This window comes from Amia ocellicauda, chromosome 4 (assembly GCF_036373705.1).
Source record: "Amia ocellicauda isolate fAmiCal2 chromosome 4, fAmiCal2.hap1, whole genome shotgun sequence".
Classification (NCBI taxonomy): Eukaryota; Metazoa; Chordata; class Actinopteri; order Amiiformes; family Amiidae; genus Amia; species Amia ocellicauda.
Window position 1 is genome coordinate 465,001 of NC_089853.1, and position 24,134 is coordinate 489,134.

At 49.1% G+C, this 24,134-nt stretch overlaps 2 protein-coding genes across 6 annotated transcripts in view; both read left to right on the forward strand.

Moving 5' to 3' along the window:
• myrf (myelin regulatory factor) overlaps positions 1-18,177 on the forward strand; it is a 33,092-nt gene extending 14,915 nt beyond the window's left edge. Inside the window, exons 4-27 of one of the 5 annotated variants that reach the window (XM_066700368.1) lie at positions 201-262; positions 1,457-1,724; positions 1,836-1,936; positions 2,186-2,300; positions 2,945-3,140; positions 3,348-3,424; positions 3,559-3,669; positions 4,286-4,376; positions 4,803-5,003; positions 5,956-6,064; positions 6,293-6,402; positions 6,626-6,786; positions 7,004-7,076; positions 7,166-7,248; positions 7,685-7,753; positions 8,163-8,246; positions 8,571-8,641; positions 10,127-10,243; positions 10,359-10,589; positions 11,012-11,105; positions 11,500-11,577; positions 12,981-13,083; positions 13,279-13,353; positions 13,634-18,177. In XM_066700368.1, the coding sequence (XP_066556465.1) occupies positions 201-262; positions 1,457-1,724; positions 1,836-1,936; positions 2,186-2,300; positions 2,945-3,140; positions 3,348-3,424; positions 3,559-3,669; positions 4,286-4,376; positions 4,803-5,003; positions 5,956-6,064; positions 6,293-6,402; positions 6,626-6,786; positions 7,004-7,076; positions 7,166-7,248; positions 7,685-7,753; positions 8,163-8,246; positions 8,571-8,641; positions 10,127-10,243; positions 10,359-10,589; positions 11,012-11,105; positions 11,500-11,577; positions 12,981-13,083; positions 13,279-13,353; positions 13,634-13,738 (2,785 nt within the window). In that variant the 3' untranslated portion in view covers positions 13,739-18,177. Of the gene's footprint in view, positions 1-200; positions 263-571; positions 812-1,456; positions 1,725-1,835; positions 1,937-2,185; positions 2,301-2,944; positions 3,141-3,347; positions 3,425-3,558; positions 3,670-4,285; positions 4,377-4,802; positions 5,004-5,955; positions 6,065-6,292; positions 6,403-6,625; positions 6,787-7,003; positions 7,077-7,165; positions 7,249-7,684; positions 7,754-8,162; positions 8,247-8,570; positions 8,642-10,126; positions 10,244-10,358; positions 10,590-11,011; positions 11,106-11,499; positions 11,578-12,980; positions 13,084-13,278; positions 13,354-13,633 lie in introns of those variants that run through there. The other 4 variants (XM_066700370.1, XM_066700369.1, XM_066700372.1 and 1 more) reach the window with 4 other exon arrangements.
• A 393-nt stretch (positions 18,178-18,570) lies between these two features.
• Positions 18,571-23,908, forward strand: tmem258 (transmembrane protein 258). The gene is made up of 4 exons (XM_066700375.1): positions 18,571-18,678; positions 19,180-19,289; positions 19,517-19,644; positions 23,755-23,908. The coding sequence occupies exons 1-3, from the start codon at positions 18,586-18,588 to the stop codon at positions 19,641-19,643; spliced, it is 330 nt and encodes a 109-aa protein (XP_066556472.1). The 5' UTR covers positions 18,571-18,585; the 3' UTR covers position 19,644; positions 23,755-23,908.
• Positions 23,909-24,134: the final 226 nt, after the last annotated feature.

Below are 24,134 nucleotides of genomic sequence, written 5' to 3' on the forward strand. Positions count from 1 at the left end.
AGGGAGCAGGAGAGAGGGAGAGGGAGCGGGAGAGAGAGAGAGCGGGAGAGAGGGAGAGGGAACAGGAGTAAGAGGGAGCAGGAGAGAGAGGGGGATACACAGAACAGGATATCATACAGACTCATATGTTGATTAATTAAGCAATTTAAAATAGCATCTAATTCCTAGAGTCATTCCCCCCACCCCCCCTCTGTTTTCAGAACACTACCAGAGTCTCCTCCCGACTCCAGCTCGGAGCCCTACTCCCCCCAGCAGGTGAATGGTAAGTCCCAACACCACCATGCAGGCCAATGCGCAGACAGTACCACTGCACGGGTTAGAGGGGGGTGTCTCTGATTCGATAGCACTCTGAACACAGGTCTGAGGGCAGGGGGGTGGAGAGAGAGAGACAGTGACGGGGGGATGCTGTTTTTATTTGTGTACAAAATCAAATAAAATATAGACTGTGAATCAAAAGAGAGGGAGGGAGAAGGAGGGAGGGAGAGGGAGGGAGGGAGGGAGGGAGAAATAGAGTGAGAGAGAGTGGGGGGAAGGAAAGACTAAGCTTAAAAAGCAAACACAGACAGAAAGAAAGTGAGATAAAGAACAAGAAAGAGAAAGGCAGCCATAGAGGGAAAAACAGAAGGGAGAGAGTGAGAGGGAGGAGGGGAAGAGCTGATCGATAGGAGACACTGTAGAGAAAATGGACAAAGGTTTTTATGAAGTGTGATAACCTGAAGGAGTGAGAGAAAGACTGAGAGTCAGGTGTTTTGACATGGCGGCTGGGCGATGAGAGAGGTAGAGGACGGACACACTCACCCCACACCCACAGGTAAATCAGTTCTGCATTCATCAGCCAATCAATTGATCAGTCAGTAATTACATACAGTACAGTACAGTGTCAGTGTGGTACAGTGCAGTGACAGTGTGGTACAGCACAGTGCAGTACAGTGTCAGTGTGGTAAAGTACAGTATAGTGTGGTACAGTGCAGTACAGTACAGTGACAGTGTGGTACAGTGCAGTGCAGTACAGTGTCAGTGTGGTAAAGTACAGTATAGTACAGTGACAGTGTGGTAAAGTAGTAGTGTATATATTATACCAATACACACACTTCAAGATGCCCTCCCCTTGCACACCTGTGTTGGTCTCTCCCACTTGGTTGCTGGTTGTGGAATCTGCTAATCTGATTGGCTGAGCTCCAGGTCTGTGGGAACAATGGCAGATACCATGATCAGCGGAGGGTGGAGCAATAAATAAATAATGAAGGGCACGGAAACACAGAGTATGTAGAAATAAATGACTGCTGTTTACTGACAGAGAGAGAGGGGGGGAGGAGGAGAGGAGAGAGAGAGGAGAGAGATTGAGGAGGAGTGGAGAGAGGAGAGGAGAGAGAAAATCATGTAAATGTTAACTGAAATTATTAAATCTTTCTCAATCCTGTCTCTCTCTCTCTCTGTCTCTCTCTCTCTCTCTCAGACTCTCACATGCTGAGGACCATGACTCCAGAAAACATGGGTCACCTGACCACTCCGCCCCCACCACAGCCGCCCCCGCCGCCCGGGCCACCCCCGCCCCCTGGGCCCCAGCACCCCCACTATCCCAGCATGCATCGGGACCTGTACCTGAAACCCGAGCCCATGGTTCCGCAGTACCCGATGGGTCCAGCAGGGATGGGGGGTGGAGAAATACAGCACACTCAGACTCACATGCTGCATCAACTACTGCAGCACCAGCACACTGCGGAGTGAGTGAAGGGGAGAGAGGTGGGGAGAGAGGGAAGGAAAGAGGGCAAGAGACAGAGATCTTTTTAATTGTCATAATGAATCTAGTTCTCATTGTGAATGTTGTGTGTCAGTGGGGTTCCCGTCCATCAGGCCAAGAAGAGGAAGCACTCTGACTCCCCCCCGGGCTCACTCAACGCACAGATCCTCACTGGCATCATCAAGCAGGAGCCAGGTGAGACTCATACACCTGCACAGGTACACACACAGCACACCTGTACAGATAAACACACAACACACCTGCACAGGTACACATACTACATACACACTAGATAATACATATGTAATACACAGAGCAACTGCACATGTTAAACACATATATTACAGCTACCTGTGCAGATAACACACACAGTGCATACACCTGGATAGGTGGAGGAATTAGAAATGATACCTCTCTCCCTCTCTTTCTCTCGGCCCTGTGCAGGGCTGATGCAGGACTCTGATAGCTCCTACCTGGACCCTAATTACCAGTGTATAAAGTGGCAGCCCCACCTGCAGAACAAGTGGACGCCTCTCTACGATGCCAACTGCAAAGAGCTGTGAGTCCCTGACTGATACATACCGACTGACTGACTGACTGACAGATACACTGACACACTGACTGACTGACTGACACACTGACTGACTGACTCACACACTGACTGACTGACTGGCTGACTGATACACTGACTGAGTGACTTGTATGGAATATTCAGAGAGAAGGAGTGACGCGGAGAGGAGGGATGGAGAGAAGGATGTTAGTAGCTGAATTCCTGAGGGGTGAGAGGTGTGTGGGAGTGGGGCCTGTAGAGTTTCGACTGAAGGAGGGGGAAGTGGGGAGAGAGAAAATTAATTTTTTGGTCATAAATGCTTTGGCAGAACTTGAACAGCTTTTGCCAACAAACATCACTGAACTGCATTAAGATAGAGAGAGAGATTTCAGGTCTTGGGCGAAACTGGAAAGTTCTGCATACATCATTGTGCCATTAAAGTGATACAGGAGGAACAGATAGAGAGGGAGGGAGAGAGGGAGTGTGGGAGGAGGGGTTGGCGCCTGTGTGTTCTGAGGGGTGTTCTGACAGAGAGAGCAGAGAGCAGGGAAACCGCAGGGGTCAGAAATAACCCCAGCCCTCTGCCACACCTTCTCCCCTCTCTTTCTGTCTCTCACTACCTCTCTCTCTCCCTCTCCCTCTCTCTCTCTCAGTCCCATGCTGACCTATCGAGTTGATGCTGACAAGGGCTTTAACTTCTCCGTGCCGGATGATGCCTTCGTGTGCCAGAAGAAGAACCACTTCCAGGTCACAGTGTACATCGGCATGCTGGGAGACCCCAAGTATGTAAAGACTGGAGAGGGACTGCAGCCCATCGACTGCTTCTACCTCAAACTGAATGGAGTGAAGGTGAGAGAGGACAGAGAGGGAGGGCTGACTGACACACAGACTGACTGACTGACGCACTGAGTGACTGACTGACATACTGACTGACACACTGACTGACACACAGACTGACTGACTGACGCACTGACTGACTGACACACTGACTGACACACTGACTGTCTAACTGCTCCATTGACTGTCTGATGGACTGATTGATCGATTGACTTCCAGCTGGAGGCCATGAACCAGTACATCAACATCGAGCAGTCCCAGTCTGACCGGAGCAAGAGACCATTCAAACCAGTACTGTGAGTGTGTGCACTGGGAGACGGGGGGGGGGGGGGGGTGAGAGTGAGAGAGAGAGATGGAGAGATGGAGAGAGAGTGATGAAGGACGGACACACAGTGATGGCAGGAGAGACTGAATCTTGGCCTGTTTCCAGGGTGACGGTACCCCCAGAACAGGTTACCAAAGTGACGGTGGGGCGCCTGCACTTCAGCGAGACGACGGCCAACAACATGAGGAAGAAAGGCAAGCCCAACCCTGACCAGAGGTACTGCCAACCATCCCCCAACCATCCAACAGCCATCCCCCAACACTGCCCCAACCCTGACCAGAGGTACTGCCAACCATCCCCCAACCATCCCCCATCACTGCCCAAACCCTGACCAGAGATCCTGCCAACTATACCCCAACACTCCCACAACCCTGACCACCAGAGATCCTGCCAACCATATCCCAACACTCCCCCTACCCTGACCAGAGATCCTGCCAACCATATCCCAACACTCCCCAAACCCTGACCAGGGATCCTGCCAACCATATCACAACACTCCCCAAACCCTGACCAGAGATCCTGCCAACTATATCACAACACTCCCCCAACCCTGACCAGACATTCTGCCAACCATATCCCACCCACCCCCCACTGAAGGCACAGTGCTGTGTATTAGTGTTGTGTGTTGTTCAGTGATGTGTAGTGTTGTGTAGTTGAGTCTCAGTGTTGTGTTGTGTTGCAGGTACTTCATGCTGGTTCAGTGTGTAGTGTTATATAGTGCTGTGTAGCTGAGTCTCAGTGTTGTGTTGTGTTGTGTTGCAGATACTTCATGCTAGTTCAGTGTGTAGTGTTATGTAGTGCTGTGTAGTTGAGTCTCAGTGTTGTGTTGCAGGTACTTCATGCTGGTGGTTGCCCTGCAGGCTCAGTGTCGCAGTCAGAGCCTCACTGTGGCGGCGCAGGTCTCCGAGAGGATCATTGTCAGGGTAACGTCTGTCCGCCCACCAGTCCATCTGACCGCCTGTCCCTTACTCTCTGTCTCTGTATCTCTGTCTGTGTGTCTGTCTGTCTCTATGTCTCTGTATCACTGTCTGTCTGTATATTTGTCAGCATATATGCCTTTTTTCTTTCTGTCTGTCTGTATCTGTCTATTATTACATCTGCCTTTCTCTGAATGTGTGTATCTGTGTGAGTATGTACCTGTGTGAGTGTGTGTTTGTGCGCATGTGTACCTGTGTGTGTGTGTGTGTGTGTGTTTGTGTGTGAGTGTGTGTGTTTATGTGTGTGTACCTGTGTGTGTGTGTGTATGTACCTGTGTGAGTGTACACATCTGTCAACTCTTAACTTTTAATTGTTTAAAGTCATGCAAACCATCTCTTTGCTCACTCTTCCCCTCCCTCTCTCCTCCCCAGGCATCCAACCCGGGCCAGTTTGAGAGTGACAGTGAGGTTCTGTGGCAGAGGGGTCAGCTGCCCGACTCGGTGTTCCATCACGGCCGCGTGGGCATCAACACCGACCGGCCTGACGAGGCGCTGGTCATCCACGGCAACCTCAAGGTCATGGGCTCACTGGTGCACCCCTCCGACATCCGGGCCAAGGAGAACGTGCAGGAGGTGAGGAGATGCACAGCGCCCGCTTTCTGTGTGAGCCAGTGACTGCATGTTCACTTCGTTTCCATAGCCAAGTCCGACTGCCAGCGTGATTCTTATCGACATGTGTGTCACGTTCACATTGTAATAGTGTAACAGTAATACAATTTAGCCATAACAACATTGTATGCACATGGTGTGGGACATGTCTAGTTCTTTCTTCCCTTCAGTGTTGTAAAATGCAAAGTGAGCCCATGCTTGATATTTAAAAGTCGTGGGCGCAGCTCGAACAGTGCTGGCATCTGCCGTGTTTTGGAACCGAGATCAAGGTCTAAACCAGATACACCACAGATCTAGAACACAGTCAAATTCTGCGATCATTCCGTCCAAAAGAACATTGCACCATCTATAGGATTGGAATAATTACAGCATTGTTATTTTGCCTCAATGAAAATAAAATGATCGTGTTTAATATCTACAAAAAATCGATTAGTGGAGTGAGAGGATCAATTTTAATATCATCAAAAATAATATTGCAATACTACACTATCGATTTCTCCCCCGTCCCTATTTGTGATCAAAGCAGAAGGAAAGTGTCGGTTATTGTGATTACACACCATTAACCACTGAAAGCGGCAAAGAGAAAAAGAGAGAGAGAGACACGGTGGCGTAAATATGGCTTTCAAACAGTCATGTTTAAGACAACCGTGCATTTCTATCACATGATGAAAACTATAAGGAGTTTAATCAATACGTGGTGAGAACGACGAGTGCCACAGATACAGACACAACCTGCTGAAGTGTGTCGATTCCAATTGACTACATGAGTTTGTAACTTGCAGTCCGGCAGAGGATTGCAGTCCTTTAAAAACAATTATTAAATAGCTTTACATTGTCTAATACAATTATTATTAATGATCAAATGAATTGCATTGTTACACCGATTGTGTGTGATGCTGTGATTGTGTGTCTCCAGGTGGACACCACAGACAATTTGAAGCGGATCTCTCAGATGCGTCTGGTCCACTATCAGTACAAACCCGAGTTTGCCATCTCTGTGGGCATCGACACCACCTCAGAGACAGGTAACTACACAACTGAGTAAGGTCACTACACTACACATCCGTAGTTCAGAATTGTAGTACTGTGTTATAGTACTGTGATACAGTACAGTGTGGCAGTGCAGTGTTGCAGTACAATGTTGCAGTGCAGTGTTGCAGTGCAGTGTTCTAGTGCAGTGTTGCAGTACAGTGTTGTAGTGCAGTGATAGAGTGCAGTGTTGTAGTAGTGTGCTGACGGGATGCCGTTTCCAGGTGTGATCGCTCAGGAGGTGCAGGAGATCCTGCCCGAGGCAGTGCGGGGGGGCGGTGATGTTGTCTGTGCCAACGGGGAGACCATAGAGAACCTGCTGGTCGTTAACAAGGTGAGACGGTGCCCCTACAGGCAGGAGGGGGACCTGCAACTGTCTGACTCAACAGCACACAGACTCACAGATAAACTGACTCACTGACACACTGACACACTAACACACTGGCATACTGACACACTGAGATACTGACACACTGAGACACTGACACCTACACACTGTAGCTCTGACACACTGACACACCATCCACCCTTCCTCTCCCTCCCTCCCTCTCGGGCAGGATCGTATCTTCATGGAGAATGTGGGTGCGGTGAAGGAGCTGTGCAAGCTGACTGACAACCTGGAGACCCGCATTGACGAGCTGGAGCGCTGGAGCCGCCGGCTGGCCACCCTGAGGAGACTGGACAGCATGAAGAGCTCAGTCAGCGGAGGAACGGCCAGGTCAGCACAGTGAGAGAGGGGGAGAATGTGTGTGTCTGTGAGAGAGAGAGAGTGTGTGTGTGTGTGCAAATGCGTGTGCGTGTGAGTGTGAGTTTACTTTAATGTGCATTGTGTGTGAGTAGCATATGTCTAGAGAGGGAGGGAGGGAGAGACAGACGGAGGGAGAGTGAGAGAGAGGGATGTTAACACAGTGAGTGGTGCTGTTTCTCCCTCTTAGTCAAGCAGGAAGTCAGTTCAGCCGAGCAGGAAGTGGCCCCTACAAGAACCGGCCTCTGAAGAAGGGGAGTAAGGTGAGTGTGTCAGTATGAACAGTGTGTTATTGTGTTGTTGTTGTAGTTGTGGGTGTTGTGTTATTGTGTTGCTGCTGTTGTTGTTTCAGAGCCCTGCAGTAAAGGAAACCTGTATCAGTCAGCGGTTCCTGCAGGGCACCATCATCGCACTGGTTGTTGTCATGGCATTCAGGTGATGGACCTCTCACTGACCCCTGGAGCTGACCCCACACTGGCCCCTGGAGCTGACCCCACACTGACCCCACACTGACCCCACACTGACCCCACACTGGCCCCTGGAGCTGACCCCACACTGGCCCCACACTGACCCTACACTGACCCCTGGAGCTGACCCCACACTGACCCCAAACTGACCCCAAACTGGCCCCTGGAGCTGACCCCACACTGGCCCCTGGAGCTGACCCCACACTGGCCCCACACTGGCTCAACACTGACCCCTGGAGCTGACCCCACACTGACCCCACACTGACCCCACACTGACCCGACCCTGACCCCTAGGCTGTGTGTGTCCGTGTGTCTCTCTTCTCACGGTCAGACTCAGACACAACTCACACAGTTGCTGCCAAAGCAAGACAAGGTTAATGACACGCTGTCTCTCTCCCCCTCAGTGTCGTCTCCATGTCCACTCTGTATGCACTGACGCTGCACAACCGTGGAGACATCACAGACACAGAGGGGTAGGTGCAGGCCTCACTCACATGCTGCACACGCACTACACACACGCTGCACATACATTACTCACACACTAGGCGCTAGACCTCTTGCTAAACACTGTACAGGAACTAAACACACTAAACACGTAAGAATTTTAAAAAAAGTATCTCACACAGTAAGCATACTGAACACACTGGACACACTACACACCCTGGACACACTATACACACTACACATCCCACTGTGTTGTGTATACACTGACACTCTGTATTCTGGTATCTTATTTCAGTGTTTTATATCTGGCATGTTTTCTTTACTTCCCTTTCTCCCTCTCTCCTCTCTCTGCCTCTCCCTACCTCACTCCATCTTTAAAACTTCCTGCCTTTCCTGTCCCTGTCCTCCCTCTCCCACTCTCTTTCTCTCTTTCTGTAGTTCAGTGTCTCTGTGCATTCTCTCAGTGTCCTTGGGGTCGGGCCTCAGCGCCTCTCTCTCCTTCTGTCCATCTCTCTGTCCACGGTACGTCTGTGTCTCTCAGTGCGTCATTGTGTCTCTGTCAGTCTGTATCAGTGTCTTTTTGTGTCTCTTGGTTTCTGTCTTTGTGTATCTGTATCAGTGTAGGTGGTGTCTGTGTGTGTCTCTGTATCCTTAATCTCTGGTTCCGTCTGTGTGGGTGTTGTTCCATGTGTTTGTGTGGTTCTATGTGTAAAGTGTAGTTGATGTCTGTGTGGTTCTGTGTGTGTGTATGTGCATATGTGTGTTTCCATGTGTACAGTTTAGTTGATGTGTGTGTCTGTGTGTTTCTGTGTGTACAGTGTAGTTAATGTGTGTGTGGTTCTGCAGGTCCAGTGCAGGTATTGGGGCATCCCGCCAGTCCACATTCTCCCCCAGAACCACTACCCTATCCTCGCAAGGTGAGCCCCCAACTGACACCAGCCCAGACCAGTACAGCACAACGCAATACAGCCCAGTTCAATATACACCACTGCAGTATAGTACAATACAGTCCAGTCCAGTCCTATATGGTCCAGTACATACAATGCAGTCCAGTCCAATATAGTCTACTGCAATTCTCTTTAACTGAATTTGTTTAGTATCTTTCTCTATTTTAAAAAATATACTACCTGTACTTAGTATTTGAGTTTGGATATCTGCAAGCAGAAAATAAGTGTAACTAGGGAAGTAAGTAGAAAGTGTAGCTAGGGAAATGGTTTTATGTCCACCAATCGCGTAGAAGATGTTAGCAGATCGTGCTTGTTTGCCGCCCATTGGAGCTTTAATTGTGTGATCGCACTCTTTAAAGAGACACACAAAGAAATTGCAGGGGTGAAAGAAGTGGCGAACCCCAGAGATACACACAACCTGGCATTCGACAACACCGCTGCAGGGACTGGATTAAATTTCTAATGCAGACTTCAATCTGTGACACCGGGCCCGAGACACCAGTGTCCCCCGTGTGCGATGTGTGGACAGGGGAAATGTGGATGAGGAAGAGTGAGACTCTATCCGTGGATAGAATACCGAAATGTAAAACTTGGGTGTACTGTGCCAACACAGTCAGGAGTCCTCACCACTCGAGAGTCTGCACTTATGTTTGTTAGACTGCATGACATTTATTTATTTATTGAATTGAATATGTACTTTGAAACCAACTACAACTGCCTGTCTCAAAGTCTGTTTTGGACTCGTAGGACATTAAGGAATATTCAATCTAAATCAAAAGAGACAGACTGTGTGTAATTTGTAACTGAATATGCATATTGCTGATGAATATGCAAAATGGTAATTAACTAATGCCGGTGTTTAAATATACGTGATGAAAAATGCGTGACTAAAAGACAGGATCCCAATTGACACAATGGGATCCAGCACCTGACGCTACATCCTGCTTGCGATGCCCCTGTTCAGCAGGAGCCACAAGGACGACAATGCCCATGTGTGTCATCAGTTCTGCACTGATCTACTGTGGAAATTGCTAAGATGTGTCAGTTTCGAGGAGCAGTAACTTTAATATACAATATAGTTCATATTAAATGGTAAATTAATAAGCTGTTTAAAAAAAACAAACAGAAAAATTAAAAACGACTCAATTTCTCCGCTGCTGTAAAAGCTTGGTTCTGTTGACAGGTTGTGGTGCTGGCTTTGTATCTTATTGGAGGAGGAAACTCTCTAAGTGTCAGATTAATTAAGGCTGAGTCTTATGGTTAGTCTCATTTACTTTGTTACATTCAACGTGATAAAAGATCTGATAAAGACGTCACTTGACTGTCAGTGTCTGACAGCACTACACTACTGAATACAGGCCAGGACAGTCCAATACAGTCCAGTCCAATATAGCCCAGGACAGTCCAATACAGAACAGTCCAGTCAACACCACTATTCCTGTATAATATGTATAGCTGCAGTCCCGCCCTCCCCGACACTGGCCAATCAGGAGGTTTGCTGTTCCTCCCCAAACCCTACTACCAACCAATCAGAAACCAGCCTGGCCCTGAACACCAACCAATCCACATCTGGTAAGTAGACCCCGCCTCCTTTAATGTAATTCATTAATTACCAGTTGAACTGTGTTGACATCAGTGTGTAACTCTCTCCCTCACTCCCTCACTCTCTCCACCCTCCTTCCCCCAGCAGACTCCACTAGCCCCGCCCCCACCCCAGGCAGCACCAATAAAAAGGCCAAGTCTCGTCAGGTCGAGAAGGAGAGTCGCTTCCGGAACCGTCTGAGCCACACCCCCGCCCCCCCCCACGCCATCGCCAAGGCGAAGAGGCCCAGTGAGCTGAGCATCGCCGGGGGCAACCGCTTGCCCATGGGGGGGCAACAGCAGCTGCCCCGGAGACAGAGGAGCACAAACGAGCACTGTGAGACACGCACATGCACACGCACACTGTGAGACATGCACACGCACACTGTTAGACACGCACTGTGAGACACGCACTATGAGACACACACGCACATGCGCACACACACCGTGAGACGCACACGCACACGCACACTGGGAGACACGCACACGCACACTGAGAGACATGCACTGTGAGACGCACACCGTGAGACGCACATGCACACTGTGAGACGCACACTGTGAGACACGCACATGAACATCGTGAGACGCACACACACACTGTGAGACGCGCACTGTGAGACGCGCACTGTGAGACGCGCACTGTGAGACGCACACGCACACGCACACGCACACGCACACGCACACGCACACGCACACGCACACGCACACGCACACGCACGCACTGACAGACTCACCCTCTCTCTCTTTATATTTATATAGTCGGAGGCTCCACCCCCTCCCTGACCTCACTGCATATCCTGGAGACCAACCAGCCAATCACAGAAGAGCACTGCCCCTTCCCTTATAGCTGCAAGTGAGTTTGTGTTTGTGTTTGTGTTTGTGTTTGTGTGAGTGTGAGAGAGTGTGAGTGTATGTGTGAGTGTGAGTGTATGTGTGAGTGTGTAGTGTGTGTGAGTGTGTAGTGTGTGTGAGTGTGACTGTATGTGTGTGTGAGTGTGTAGTGTGAGTGTGTGTGTGTGTGAGTGTGTGTTATAGACGGTTTTATATTAATAGCTTGACTGGAAGCCAGTGTGTTTGTGGGCCCTGTGCTCTGAGAGGCTAATTAGATTATTGGGCACCGGCATCCTGGATATTAACTTCATACTTCAGAATACAGCACTCTCAGTTAGATTTAGCTGCTATTGTGTGCTCTTGTGTTATGTTGAGTTACAGTGTGTGATGTTGTGTTGTGTTGTGTTGTGTTTCAGGTCTGGACAGCACAGTTTCTTGGTGTCTCTCCTAGGGAATAACAGCTCCTCCCCCTCAAACGTGACACTGCACATGAGGTGAGCACATACACATACACACACACACACACACACACACACAAACACACCCTTCACTATACACTCACCTAAAGGATTATTAGGAACACCTGTTCAATTTCTCATTAATGCAATTATCTAACCAACCAATCACATGGCAGTTGCTTCAATGCATTTAGGGGTGTGGTCCTGGTCAAGACAATCTCCTGAACTCCAAACTGAATGTCTGAATGGGAAAGAAAGGTGATTTAAGCAATTTTGAGCGTGGCATGGTTGTTGGTGCCAGACGGGCCGGTCTGAGTATTTCACAATCTGCTCAGTTACTGGGATTTTCACGCACAACCATTTCTAGGGTTTACAAAGAATGGTGTGAAAAGGGAAAAACATCCAGTATGCGGCAGTCCTGTGGGAGAAAATGCCTTGTTGATGCTAGAGGTCAGAGGAGAATGGGCCGACTGATTCAAACTGATAGAAGAGCAACTTTGACTGAAATAACCACTCGTTACAACCGAGGTATGCAGCAAAGCATTTGTGAAGCCACAACACGTACAACCTTGAGACGGATGGGCTACAACAGCAGAAGACCCCACCGGGTACCACTCATCTCCACTACAAATAGGAAAAAGAGGCTACAATTTGCACAAGCTCACCAAAATTGGACAGTTGAAGACTGGAAAAATGTTGCCTGGTCTGATGAGTCTCGATTTCTGTTGAGACATTCAGATGGTAGAGTCAGAATTTGGCGTAAACAGAATGAGAGCATGGATCCATCATGCCTTGTTACCACTGTGCAGGCTGGTGGTGGTGGTGTAATGGTGTGGGGGATGTTTTCTTGGCACACTTTAGGCCCCTTAGTGCCAATTGGGCATTGTTTAAATGCCACGGCCTACCTGAGCATTGTTTCTGACCATGTCCATCCCTTTATGACCACCATGTACCCATCCTCTGATGGCTACTTCCAGCAGGATAATGCACCATGTCACAAAGGTCAAATCATTTCAAATTGGTTTCTTGAACATGACAATGAGTTCACTGTACTAAATTGGCCCCCACAGTCACCAGATCTCAACCCAATAGAGCATCTTTGGGATGTGGTGGAACGGGAGCTTCGTGCCCTGGATGTGCATCCCACAAATCTCCATCAACTGCAAGATGCTATCCTATCAATATGGGCCAACATTTCTAAAGAATGCTTTCAGCACCTTGTTGAATCAATGCCACGTAGAATTAAGGCAGTTCTGGAGGCGAAAGGGGGTCAAACACAGTATTAGTATGGTGTTCCTAATAATCTTTTAGGTGAGTGTATTGTGTAACACTGTCTTGGATTGGATTGTACTTTCTTCTATACTGGTGATGTGATCTCTTCCTCACTCCCTCCCTCCCTCCCTCTCTCTTCCTCCCTCTCTCTTCCTCCCTCTCTCTAGCTCCAGCTCAGCTGTGTGGGTGTTACAGTGTGGGGTCAGTAGGGGGCGCATGTGTGGAGACAGACTGGAGACTGAGAGCCACAGTGAGAGAAAATCCACACAGGTACTGTCCACATTTACTGTCCATTCTACACACTGACTGTCCAAACAGGTACTGTTCACTCTGTTCACACTGACTGTCCACTCTACACACATTGATTGTACACTGTAATAACCTGAGGCTGTAGTGGCTTGACAATGTACTCAAATTCAAATTTAAATTCAAAGTGCTCCCTCTCTCTCTCTCTCTCTCGCTCAGGGGAGGGATCATTTTTGGTCTCTGAGACTGGAACAATTCCAGGATGTCACCTATCACTTCCGTGTGACTCTTTCTGTAAGTGTCTGAGCCCCTGTCTGTCTGCCTGTTTGTCTGTCTGTCCTTCTTTGTCTCTGTCTGTCTGTCTTTATATCTGTCTCTCATTCTGTCTGTCTGTCAATGTCTCTCTGTAGGTTTGTACATCCATCTCTCTCTCGCTGTCTGTCTCTCTCTGTGTCTGTATATGTGTCTATGTTTGTCTCTGTCTCTCTTGCTCCTTTTCCTTTGTGTCAATGTCAACTACCTGTGACCTTTCAGTGAACCTCTACTGACCTCTGACACATCTCTCCTCTTGCAGCAGGAAGTGACCTGTGATAGCAAGCACGGGAACAGGAAACAGGAAGAGGAAGCCATGACCTCCTTCGCCGATTACCACTTCCTGTTTCACAGGAACTGTGTGTGAGATGTCTGTGTTAGATGTCTGTATGGGTGTGGTGGGGGGGGGTAGCACTAGTGCATTGTGGGTGACCCACCCCCCAACTCCCTCTCTCCCTCTCCTCCCAGCATGCCTCTGGGCTTTAGAGCACTTCCTGTTTCCTGTGTGTTGTTTCTGTCTGACTCCTCCCCTTCCTGTTATGAAGGGGTGTCTCTCTGTGCTTTTCACACAGTCGATTTTATTAGTTTTTCTCTTGTTTTTTAAAATATATTTTTTATGAAAAAGATAATGAGGAAAAAAAAACAAAAAAACTAAATGAATAACCACACTGACCCCCCCGCGTTTTCTGAGTGCTACCACAGGGGCCAAACACCCTGCAGAGCTGAGCCCCTACACCCTGGACTGTCTGGGGTACAATGGAGTACAGCACAGTATAGAGAAGCACAGTGTAGTACTATATAATATACCCCAGCAGGTCCAGGCCCGTTCAGTGGAGCCGGTCCAGTCCAGTCTGCAGTGTGAGTGGCAGGTCAGTGTGGTGGCCAGGCAGCACAGTGGGGTTAAAGACTTCTGTGTTCATCTGCTGTCAATTCCAGCTTCATTTACTTCAATTCCAATTCCAGCCTGTGTTTAATGTGCCTGTACACAAACACACACACACACTCAGACAAACACACACACAAACACACACTGTCACACTCACTCACCTACACTCACATACCCACAGATACACTGTTACACACACAGTCACTGCATCAACACACACTCCAACACCATCGCACTTAGATCAACACACACACCAGCACAATCTGAACACATCAGATTCCATGTGTGAAAAATACACAGCCAAGAGAAGCTGTAGTGTTAAGTATTAGGCTACAAGAACAGCAGATCACAACACAATGACAGGGGAGCCCAAACACCAGGGTGTGCAGAGGCAGGTGAGCTGCGCAGTGGCATTCGAGCTGCACAGGCTGGCTGCGCAGATGGGATATCACTTCGGCCCCTCACACACAGTATCCAGAACTCCAGTGCCTGTCAGCAACATTCTGAATATACATCACAACTTCTCATATTCCCAATATGTAAATGTATTCAGTGTAACACACATTGTAACACCACACACTGTGACATACTCACACTGACATATACATTGTAACACACACTGTAACACACTGTAAGATATACACTGTAACAAACACACTGTAACACATTGTGACATGTATTCTGTAACAAACACTGTAAACACACACTAACACACATTGTAACACACTGTAACATACACACTGACACACACACACACACACATAGTAACATGCACTGACACACACTGACATATACACTGTAACAAGCACACTGTGACACTGTACCACATACACACTGTAACACACTGACATGTACACTGTAACAAACACTAAGACACTGTGACACTCTACCACATACACACTGCAGCACACACTGTGACATATACACTCACCTAAAGGATTATTAGGAACACCATAGTAATACTGTGTTTGACCCCCTTTCGCCTTCAGAACTGCCTTAATTCTACATGGCATTGATTCAACAAGGTGCTGAAAGCATTCTTTAGAAATGTTGGCCCATATTGATAGGATAGCATCTTGCAGTTGATGGAGATTTGTGGGATGCACATCCAGGGCACGAAGCTCCCGTTCCACCACATCCCAAAGATGCTCTATTGGGTTGAGATCTGGTGACTGTGGGGGCCAGTTTAGTACAGTGAACTCATTGTCATGTTCAAGAAACCAATTTGAAATGATTCGACCTTTGTGACATGGTGCATTATCCTGCTGGAAGTAGCCATCAGAGGATGGGTACATGGTGGTCATAAAGGGATGGACATGGTCAGAAACAATGCTCAGGTAGGCCGTGGCATTTAAACGATGCCCAATTGGCACTAAGGGGCCTAAAGTGTGCCAAGAAAACATCCCCCACACCATTACACCACCACCACCAGCCTGCACAGTGGTAACAAGGCATGATGGATCCATGCTCTCATTCTGTTTACGCCAAATTCTGACTCTACCATCTGAATGTCTCAACAGAAATCGAGACTCATCAGACCAGGCAACATTTTTCCAGTCTTCAACTGTCCAATTTTGGTGAGCTTGTGCAAATTGTAGCCTCTTTTTCCTATTTGTAGTGGAGATGAGTGGTACCCGGTGGGGTCTTCTGCTGTTGTAGCCCGTCCGCCTCAAGGTTGTACGTGTTGTGGCTTCACAAATGCTTTGCTGCATACCTCGGTTGTAACGAGTGCTTATTTCAGTCAAAGTTGCTCTTCTATCAGCTTGAATCAGTCGGCCCATTCTCCTCTGACCTCTAGCATCAACAAGGCATTTTCGCCCACAGGACTGCCGCATACTGGATGTTTTTCCCTTTTCACACCATTCTTTGTAAACCCTAGAAATGGTTGTGCGTGAAAATCCCAGTAACTGAGCAGATTGTGAAATACTCAGACCGGCCCGTCTGGCACCAACAACCATGCCACGCTCAAAATTGCTTAAATCACCTTTCTTTCCCATTCAGACATTCAGTTTGGAGTTCAGGAGATTGTCTTGACCAGGACCACACCCCTAAATGCATTGAAGCAACTGCCATGTGATTGGTTTGTTAGATAATTGCATTAATGAGAAATTGAACAGGTGTTCCTAATAATCCTTTAGGTGAGTGTACACTGTAACAAGCACACTGTGACACTGTACCACACGTACACACTGTAACACACACTGTGACATATACACTGTAACAAACACTAAGACACTGTGTCACACACACTGACCACCTCCCCATGCTGTAGCTCCCCACAGTGTGAGTGATGTGTACATCACTGACACCCTGACACTAGCACAGTCAGAGACACAACTGCGCCTTAGCGCTCTAAACACTGTTACTGTATGACTGGACTCGGACTGGAGCAGTGAGGACCCGTCACCGCGTCATCCCATCTCTGGATCTCTGGGTTGGTGGATCGCCTTGCCGAGCGGATCTCCTGAGTGCTGCCTGGCAGTGTGTGGACACCACAGGCTCAGAGCCCCGCACGGCCTGCTGTGCGACGCAGTGTCATGTGTGCGGTGCTGTTGTTGTAAGGCGTGTTGCTCAGAGCCCTCACTCACTCTCTCTCTGCCCTGGATTTTGAACCACACACTGGACTGGACTGGATTGAACTGGAACTGTAGCTCATACACTGGACTTTACTGGACTGGACTCGTCTGGGTTGTTTCTGTCCAGACTAAACACTTTGGAACTGGAAGAGTAGCTCACACACTGGACTGGAGTGGAAAGGACTGGACTGAACTGGTTTGAATTGGAAGTGTAGCTCAATCACTGGACTGGAGGTATAGATCACACACTGACCTTCCTCCCAAACTCCCTCCATCCCTCCATCCCTCCCTGAAATACGTGCGCTTTACTGATTTTTACAGGAAGTTGTGGAGCTGTGTGTGCTGTGTTTGTACAGGTCTGTGTAACCACGATGACTGAGACAGGACTTTGTGTGTGAGAGTGTGAGTGAGGGGAACCCTATCCCTACACTGAGCTCCTTCTAGTAGAACTGTCTGTCTGTCTGATTAAAGTGCCTTAAACTGTCTTTGTCCAAAAACGAGTTCAAGTGAATCTAATTTCCCAACTGACTGGATATAACTCAGTCTAGTGTCTCCTGAGCTCCACACGGACTCTCTGTACCCTCAGCAGCGTGCAGCCGGGCCCAGCCCTGGTCCTGAGAGACATAGAACACAACTCCCTCAGCGACAGATCTGTACAACACGACACACAAACTCAGACCTGCAAAGTTACTGTTGTTGTTTTTTTCAAAACCTTGTTTAACAAACACTCATGAGTCAAGAATAAAATGAGATTAAACTCAGATAATGAAAATGAAATAATACAGAATTAAGCAAATTAACACCTGAAAGATAATGAATAATTAAAAAACCAGGACAGATTTCACTGAAAGCTCACGGGCGGCTGCAGGCTGTAAATATGAGCTGATTCACTGTCACCAATCTAGTCTCTAATTAACCTCGAGGTACTAATTTACACTGGCTTAATCTTCACAACAATCACTCCTTTGTTATTTTATTATTACTGTTGTTATAAATACTCTTGTTGATATTATTGTTATTGACATGACATTGTTCTCTCTAATAATCACTGCTGTGTGTGTGTCCGCCTGCCTGTAGGACAGTGATGCATTCGACTCTTATCAGTCTGTCTGTCTCCGATTCCTAATTCTGTATCAGAGCCAAACTTCACAAAGTGCCCTGTCAACACTGACGTTCTGCATGTACAGACTGCTTGCCCCCCCTCTCCCTCCCTCCATCACACGTTCTCTATACTCTATTAATCTCTCCCTCTCATCCCCTTGTTTTCCTTTCCTTCCCAGTATCTGCTCTTCTCTCTCTCTCTGCTGACTTTCTTGTGTTTAATACAGTTTTATTATTCTCTGACCTGATTGTCTGTCTCTTTTTTGCCGACTTCCACACCCAACACTGGTCTCAAAGCACATCACCAAGCAGCCAGTCAGGGACTGCAGTAGAGCAGTGCTGTTACAGTAGGAGCTGTGCTGTAGTTACAGTGTAGTAGAGCAGTGCTGTTACAGTAGGGGCTGTGCTGTAGTACCAGTGCAGTAGAGCAGTGCTGTTACAGTAGGTGCAGTGCTGTAGTTACAGTGTAGTAGAGCAGTGTTGTTACAATAGGGGGTGTGCTGTAGTTACAGTGTAGTAGAGCAGTGCTGTTACAGTAGGTGCAGTGCTGTAGTTGCAGTGTTGTTACAGTAGGAGCTGTGCTGTAGTAACAGTATAACTATACTGCCACGAATGGAGAAAGCATGGCCATTTCAAACTACAATTCCCAGAATGCAACGCGACACGGTGCTGACTCTTGACACGATACTTCCGGACAGACGTGGCCTTTCCCGAGACGCGCAGTTCCGCAGGATCGCAGCGATGGTGAGTGCGTTTCACCCGAACGAGCCGCGGTGACTGCGATAAACGCGACTGTGGTCGATTAAAACAGCATTATTAATCTCAGTTAGCGACAGACGGGTTCACCTGTGACCGGTGTGCTCAGTCCTTAGTATTGAGCCCCACAGAGAGCGGTGCCACCGCGGCCCGACCGGGCCGATCGAGGCGTGCGCTTTGTGTGATGTGTTATTACTGTGATGCAGGCGCGTCGGTTCTTAATGTCTGATTAAATACCCGCGACACCGGCGCCGGAGGACAGCGAGAGGGCCTGCACTGGTGTGTGTGTGTGTGTGGGTGTGGGTGTGGGTGTGGGTGGTGTTTAGTTGCTCTTAGCCTGCACCGGCTGCTCTCAGGCCAGTGGCTTTGGACCCAGGCCTCCACAACATCAACTGCCGCTGCAGACTGACTCTCCCACAGACATGCACATCACTGCGCTGTCCTGGAAGGAATACATAATCCTTCTCCCTCTCTTTCTCTCTCTCTCAGGAGTTGGAGGCAATGACTCGCTACACCAGCCCGGTGAACCCGGCCGTGTTCCCCCACCTCACTGTGGTGCTGCTGGCCATCGGCATGTTCTTCACCGCCTGGTTCTTCGTGTATCCTTACGACATTAGCACAGCCAGGACTATTGTCTCCAGAGCAGTACCCTGTTTGTGACTAGTGTCTAGGGTGTGGGATGGATGAACGGGGTGGACAGACTGACAGTGTCAGTACAGTGTACTGCTCCAGCTGGGAAGTGAGGGGACAGGGAGAGACAGTGTGTTCAGTCCAGCTACGATGTAGAGATCACGTGTCCATTGTGTCCAGTCTTTGACCAGTGCAGCTATGAGGTCACGTCCACGAAGTACACCCGGGACGTGTACAAGGAGCTGCTCATCTCGCTGGTGGCGTCGCTCTTCATGGGCTTCGGCCTGCTGTTCCTGCTACTGTGGGTCGGCATCTATGTCTGAGGTACTGACGCGCTCTCTCACACTCGCTGACACTCTCGCTCTCTCTCTCACTCACTGACACACTGACACTCGCTTTCTCTCACACTCTCTCACTCGCTGACACACTCTCACACTCACTCTCTCTCTCACTCGCTGACACTCTCGCTCTCTCTCACTCACTGACACACTGACACTCGCTTTCTCTCACACTCTCTCACTCACTGACACACTGACACTCGCTTTCTCTCACACTCTCTCACTCGCTGACACTCTCGCTCTCTCTCTCGCTGACACTCGCTGACACTGGCTCTCTCACACTTGCTGACACTCTCGCTCTCTCACTCACTGACACACTCACACTCGCTCTCTCTCACACTCTCTGTCGCTGACACTGGCTCTCTCTCTCACTCGCTGACACTCTGGCTCTCTCTCTCACTCGCTGACTCTCGCTCTCTCTCTCGCTCTCTCTCACTCGCTGACACTCTGGCTCTCTCACACTCGCTGACACTGGCTCTCTCACACTCGCTGACACTCTGGCTCTCTCTCTCACTCGCTCTCTCACTCGCTGACACTCTGGCTCTCTCACTCGCTGACACTCTGGCTCTCTCTCTCACTCGCTGACACTCTGGCTCTCTCTCTCACTCGCTGACACTCTGGCTCTCTCTCTCACTCGCTGACACTCTCACACTCGCTGACTCTCGCTCTCTCACACTCGCTGACTCTCGCTCTCTCACACTCGCTGACTCTCGCTCTCTCACACTCGCTGACACTCACTCTCTCTCGCTCTCTCACACTCGCTGACACTCTCGCTCTCTCACACTCGCTGACACTCTTGCTCTCTCACACTCGCTGACACTGGCTCTCTCACACCCGCTGACACTCTGGCTCTCTCTCTCTCTCTCTCTCTCTCGCTCTCTCACTCGCTGACACTCTGGCTCTCTCACTCGCTGACACTCTGGCTCTCTCACTCGCTGACACTCTGGCTCTCTCACTCGCTGACACTCTGGCTCTCTCACTCGCTGACACTCTGGCTCTCTCTCTCACTCGCTGACACTCTGGCTCTCTCTCTCACTCGCTGACACTCTGGCTCTCTCTCTCACTCGCTGACACTCTGGCTGTCTCACTCGCTGACACTGGCTCACTCTCGCTCTCTCTCTCTCGTTCTCTCTCACTCGCTGACACTCTGGCTCTCTCTCACTCGCTGACACTCTGGCTCTCTCTCACTCGCTGACACTGGCTCTCTCTCTCACTCGCTCTCTCACTCGCTGACACTGGCTCTCTCACTCGCTGACACTCTGGCTCTCTCTCTCACTCGCTGACACTCTGGCTCACTCTCGCTCTCTCTCACTCTCGCACTCGCTGACTCTCGCTCTCTCTCACTCGCTGACACTCGCTGACACTGGCTCTCTCACACTTGCTGACACTCTCGCTCTCTCACTCACTGACACACTCACACTCGCTCTCTCTCACACTCTCTGTCGCTGACACTGGCTCTCTCTCTCACTCGCTGACACTCTGGCTCTCTCTCTCACTCGCTGACACTCTGGCTCTCTCTCACACTCGCTGACTCTCGCTCTCTCACTCGCTGACTCTCGCTCTCTCACTCGCTGACTCTCGCTCTCTCACTCGCTGACTCTCACTCTCTCTCACTCGCTGACTCGCTCTCTCGCTCTCTCTCTCGCTCTCTCACACTCGCTGACACTGGCTCTCTCACACTCGCTGACACTCTGGCTCTCTCTCTCACTCGCTCTCTCACTCGCTGACACTCTGGCTCTCTCTCTCACTCGCTGACACTCTGGCTCTCTCTCTCACTCGCTGACACTCTGGCTCACTCTCGCTCTCTCTCACTCTCACACTCGCTGACTCTCGCTCTCTCACACTCGCTGACTCTCGCTCTCTCACACTCGCTGACTCTCGCTCTCTCACACTCGCTGACTCTCGCTCTCTCTCGCTCTCTCACACTCGCTGACACTCTCGCTCTCTCACACTCGCTGACACTCTTGCTCTCTCACACTCGCTGACACTGGCTCTCTCACACCCGCTGACACTCTGGCTCTCTCTCTCTCTCTCTCTCGCTCTCTCACTCGCTGACACTCTGGCTCTCTCACTCGCTGACACTCTGGCTCTCTCTCTCACTCGCTGACACTCTGGCTCTCTCACTCGCTGACACTGGCTCACTCTCGCTCTCTCACACTCGCTGACACTCTCGCTCTCTCTCTCTCGTTCTCTCTCACTCGCTGACACTCTGGCTCTCTCTCACTCGCTGACACTCTGGCTCTCTCTCACTCGCTGACACTCTGGCTCTCTCACTGACGCTCTCAAATTCAAATTTCAAATTCAAAAGGTGCTTTATTGGCATGACCGATCACAGTATAGCCAAAGCAGATACAGATGTAATATCCAACAAGACAGACATAACATGACCAGATACATTGGAACAAATACCATACACACTAAAATAAAAGTGAAATATAATCCATATTTGATGTATGTATCAAAAACATTGTCAGGACAATCATGTAACAGTAATGGCAACGGACCCGACTGTTTTGATTTTGTTGTACAATGGTGTCCCACTCTGTCCCTCAGGCTGTGGCGGGGGACACACTGGTCCTCTCCCAGCAGGACACAGAGTCTGCAGCCATCAGAGAGCTGACTGAATTCAGGGATTTTATGTTTTATTTGTGGCCAGTAGGTGTCTCTGATGTGTGTGTATTTAGGGCAGGACAGCAGGAAGTGCAGCTCTGTGTCCACGTCTCCCAGATCACAGTGACGCACAGCCGTGTCTCTCTGGCGATCCAGGTGCTCTTGTGCCGCCCAGTTCCTCTGGCCAGGCTGTGGTCTCTGAGCCTGTACTGGTCAGATCTGTCTGTGTTTGTGTTTCTGACTATGAGCAGAGACTCTGCCAGGGTGAACTCTTTCTTTAGGGCCGAATAGCACTGTACTTTATTATTGGATCCAAGTTCATGTTTCCAGTGTAATTTGTAGCTCCTCTCTGTGTCCACCTCTCCTGTCTCTCAGTGACCACAGTGCCGCTCCTCTCTTAGTCCACCTCTTCTGTCTCTGTGACTACAGTGCTGCTCCTCTCTGTGTCCACCTCTCCTGTCTCTCAGTGACCACAGTGCCACTCCTCTCTGGGCAGCCAGCTCTGCCTGTGTCGGCCTGTCTCTATGGCCAGGCTGTGGTGTCTCTCTCTCTTTATAATTTCCTGTAACTGCAGTAATACAAAGCCTCTCTGTCTGTTATAATTTAAAACCATATATGGCCAACAACTAGCAAAGCAGGTTATTATTAAATTATAAAACATCAATCCAGTTAAATAAATACACAAAATGCATCCAGTGCAGTTCCTGCTGCATAGCTTGTGTGGAGAACTGCTGCTCTGTCACTCATCTTCATGCCATACAGAGACTCATTGCACTATGAAAGCAGCCTCCCACAGTGAAAACGCGTTTGAACTAGAAAATAGTGACAGCCGAAGTAGAGGTCTCTGTGCTCCGTGTCATTGTTACAGTTTCCCAGCTCCTCCTCCTGTGTCTAGGTCACTTTTTAACAAAATCATTATATTTGGTACTTCAGTTGTAATTATTGATAGTGATTAATTACTATCAATAAAAATTCTTTCATAATTCATTACTGCTTGCGTCCCACAGTAATGCCATCTGTACCGGTCCATGTGGGCTCATGGGTAAAACTGTTTGGCCATGTGTGTGTTGTGTCCACATACAGACACAGTGTACGTGTATAAACCAGGCCGTGTCGCTCAGAGTGCTGCTGTTTGAAGTCCTGTCTGTTTGACATATCAAGCTCCTTTCCATCTTCTCACTTCATGTATTCTTGTTGGGAGTGCGTTAACTTAATAACAGCTGGACCGTGTTCTAGTCATAGACCTGTTTGGTACACATTTACATACATTCTACAGAAAAAGATCAACAACTTTCTGAACCCATGATGAAGCATATTTCAGATCTATGTGAGATTATTTCAGTATTCTGTAGTGGTGTTGTTTAATGAATGGAAGAAGTAGTAATCATTGTCAATTATACTATCCATGTGTTGGCTTAAAAAAACATTGTGCCCCCCCCCTCCTACGCCTTTCCATGTTCACTTCCTGTTTCCGGTTTCTCTCCAGGTTTCCACGAATCACTGAGGGGCCAGAGAACATTCTACAGCACCGGGATGTCATCGCACCCACGTGGGAAAATCACCCTGGCACGCAGAAGTGTGTTTGGACTTTGCACTGGGGGGGCGGGGGTTTCTATCCATCAATAAAGAGTTTGATAAGACCCTGGTGTCGGCTTCACAGTCATTTGCTGAGGGGGTCTGTATCTCTCTGGGGGTCCCGGGGCTGGCGACCCTGCCTTTCTGGGGGAGGGGGAGTGAGGACAGTGTCCCTGCCGTGACCTCCCCGATTAGAGACGGAGGACAGGAGCGTCCGTTATCCTCACGACCCGCGCGGTGTGTTCTGGGAGCCGGTCTGTTCAGAGTCTCATCCCAGATTAGTCTGGCCGC

Coding starts and splice junctions, on each gene's coding strand:
- tmem258 (XM_066700375.1), top strand. CDS start 18,586: ATGCAACGCGACACGGTGCTGACTCTTGACACGATACTTCCGGACAGA. Junction 18,679..19,179: donor TCCGCAGGATCGCAGCGATG/GTGAGTGCGTTT, acceptor TCTCTCTCTCAG/GAGTTGGAGGCAATGACTCG. Junction 19,290..19,516: donor TTCACCGCCTGGTTCTTCGT/GTATCCTTACGA, acceptor TGACCAGTGCAG/CTATGAGGTCACGTCCACGA.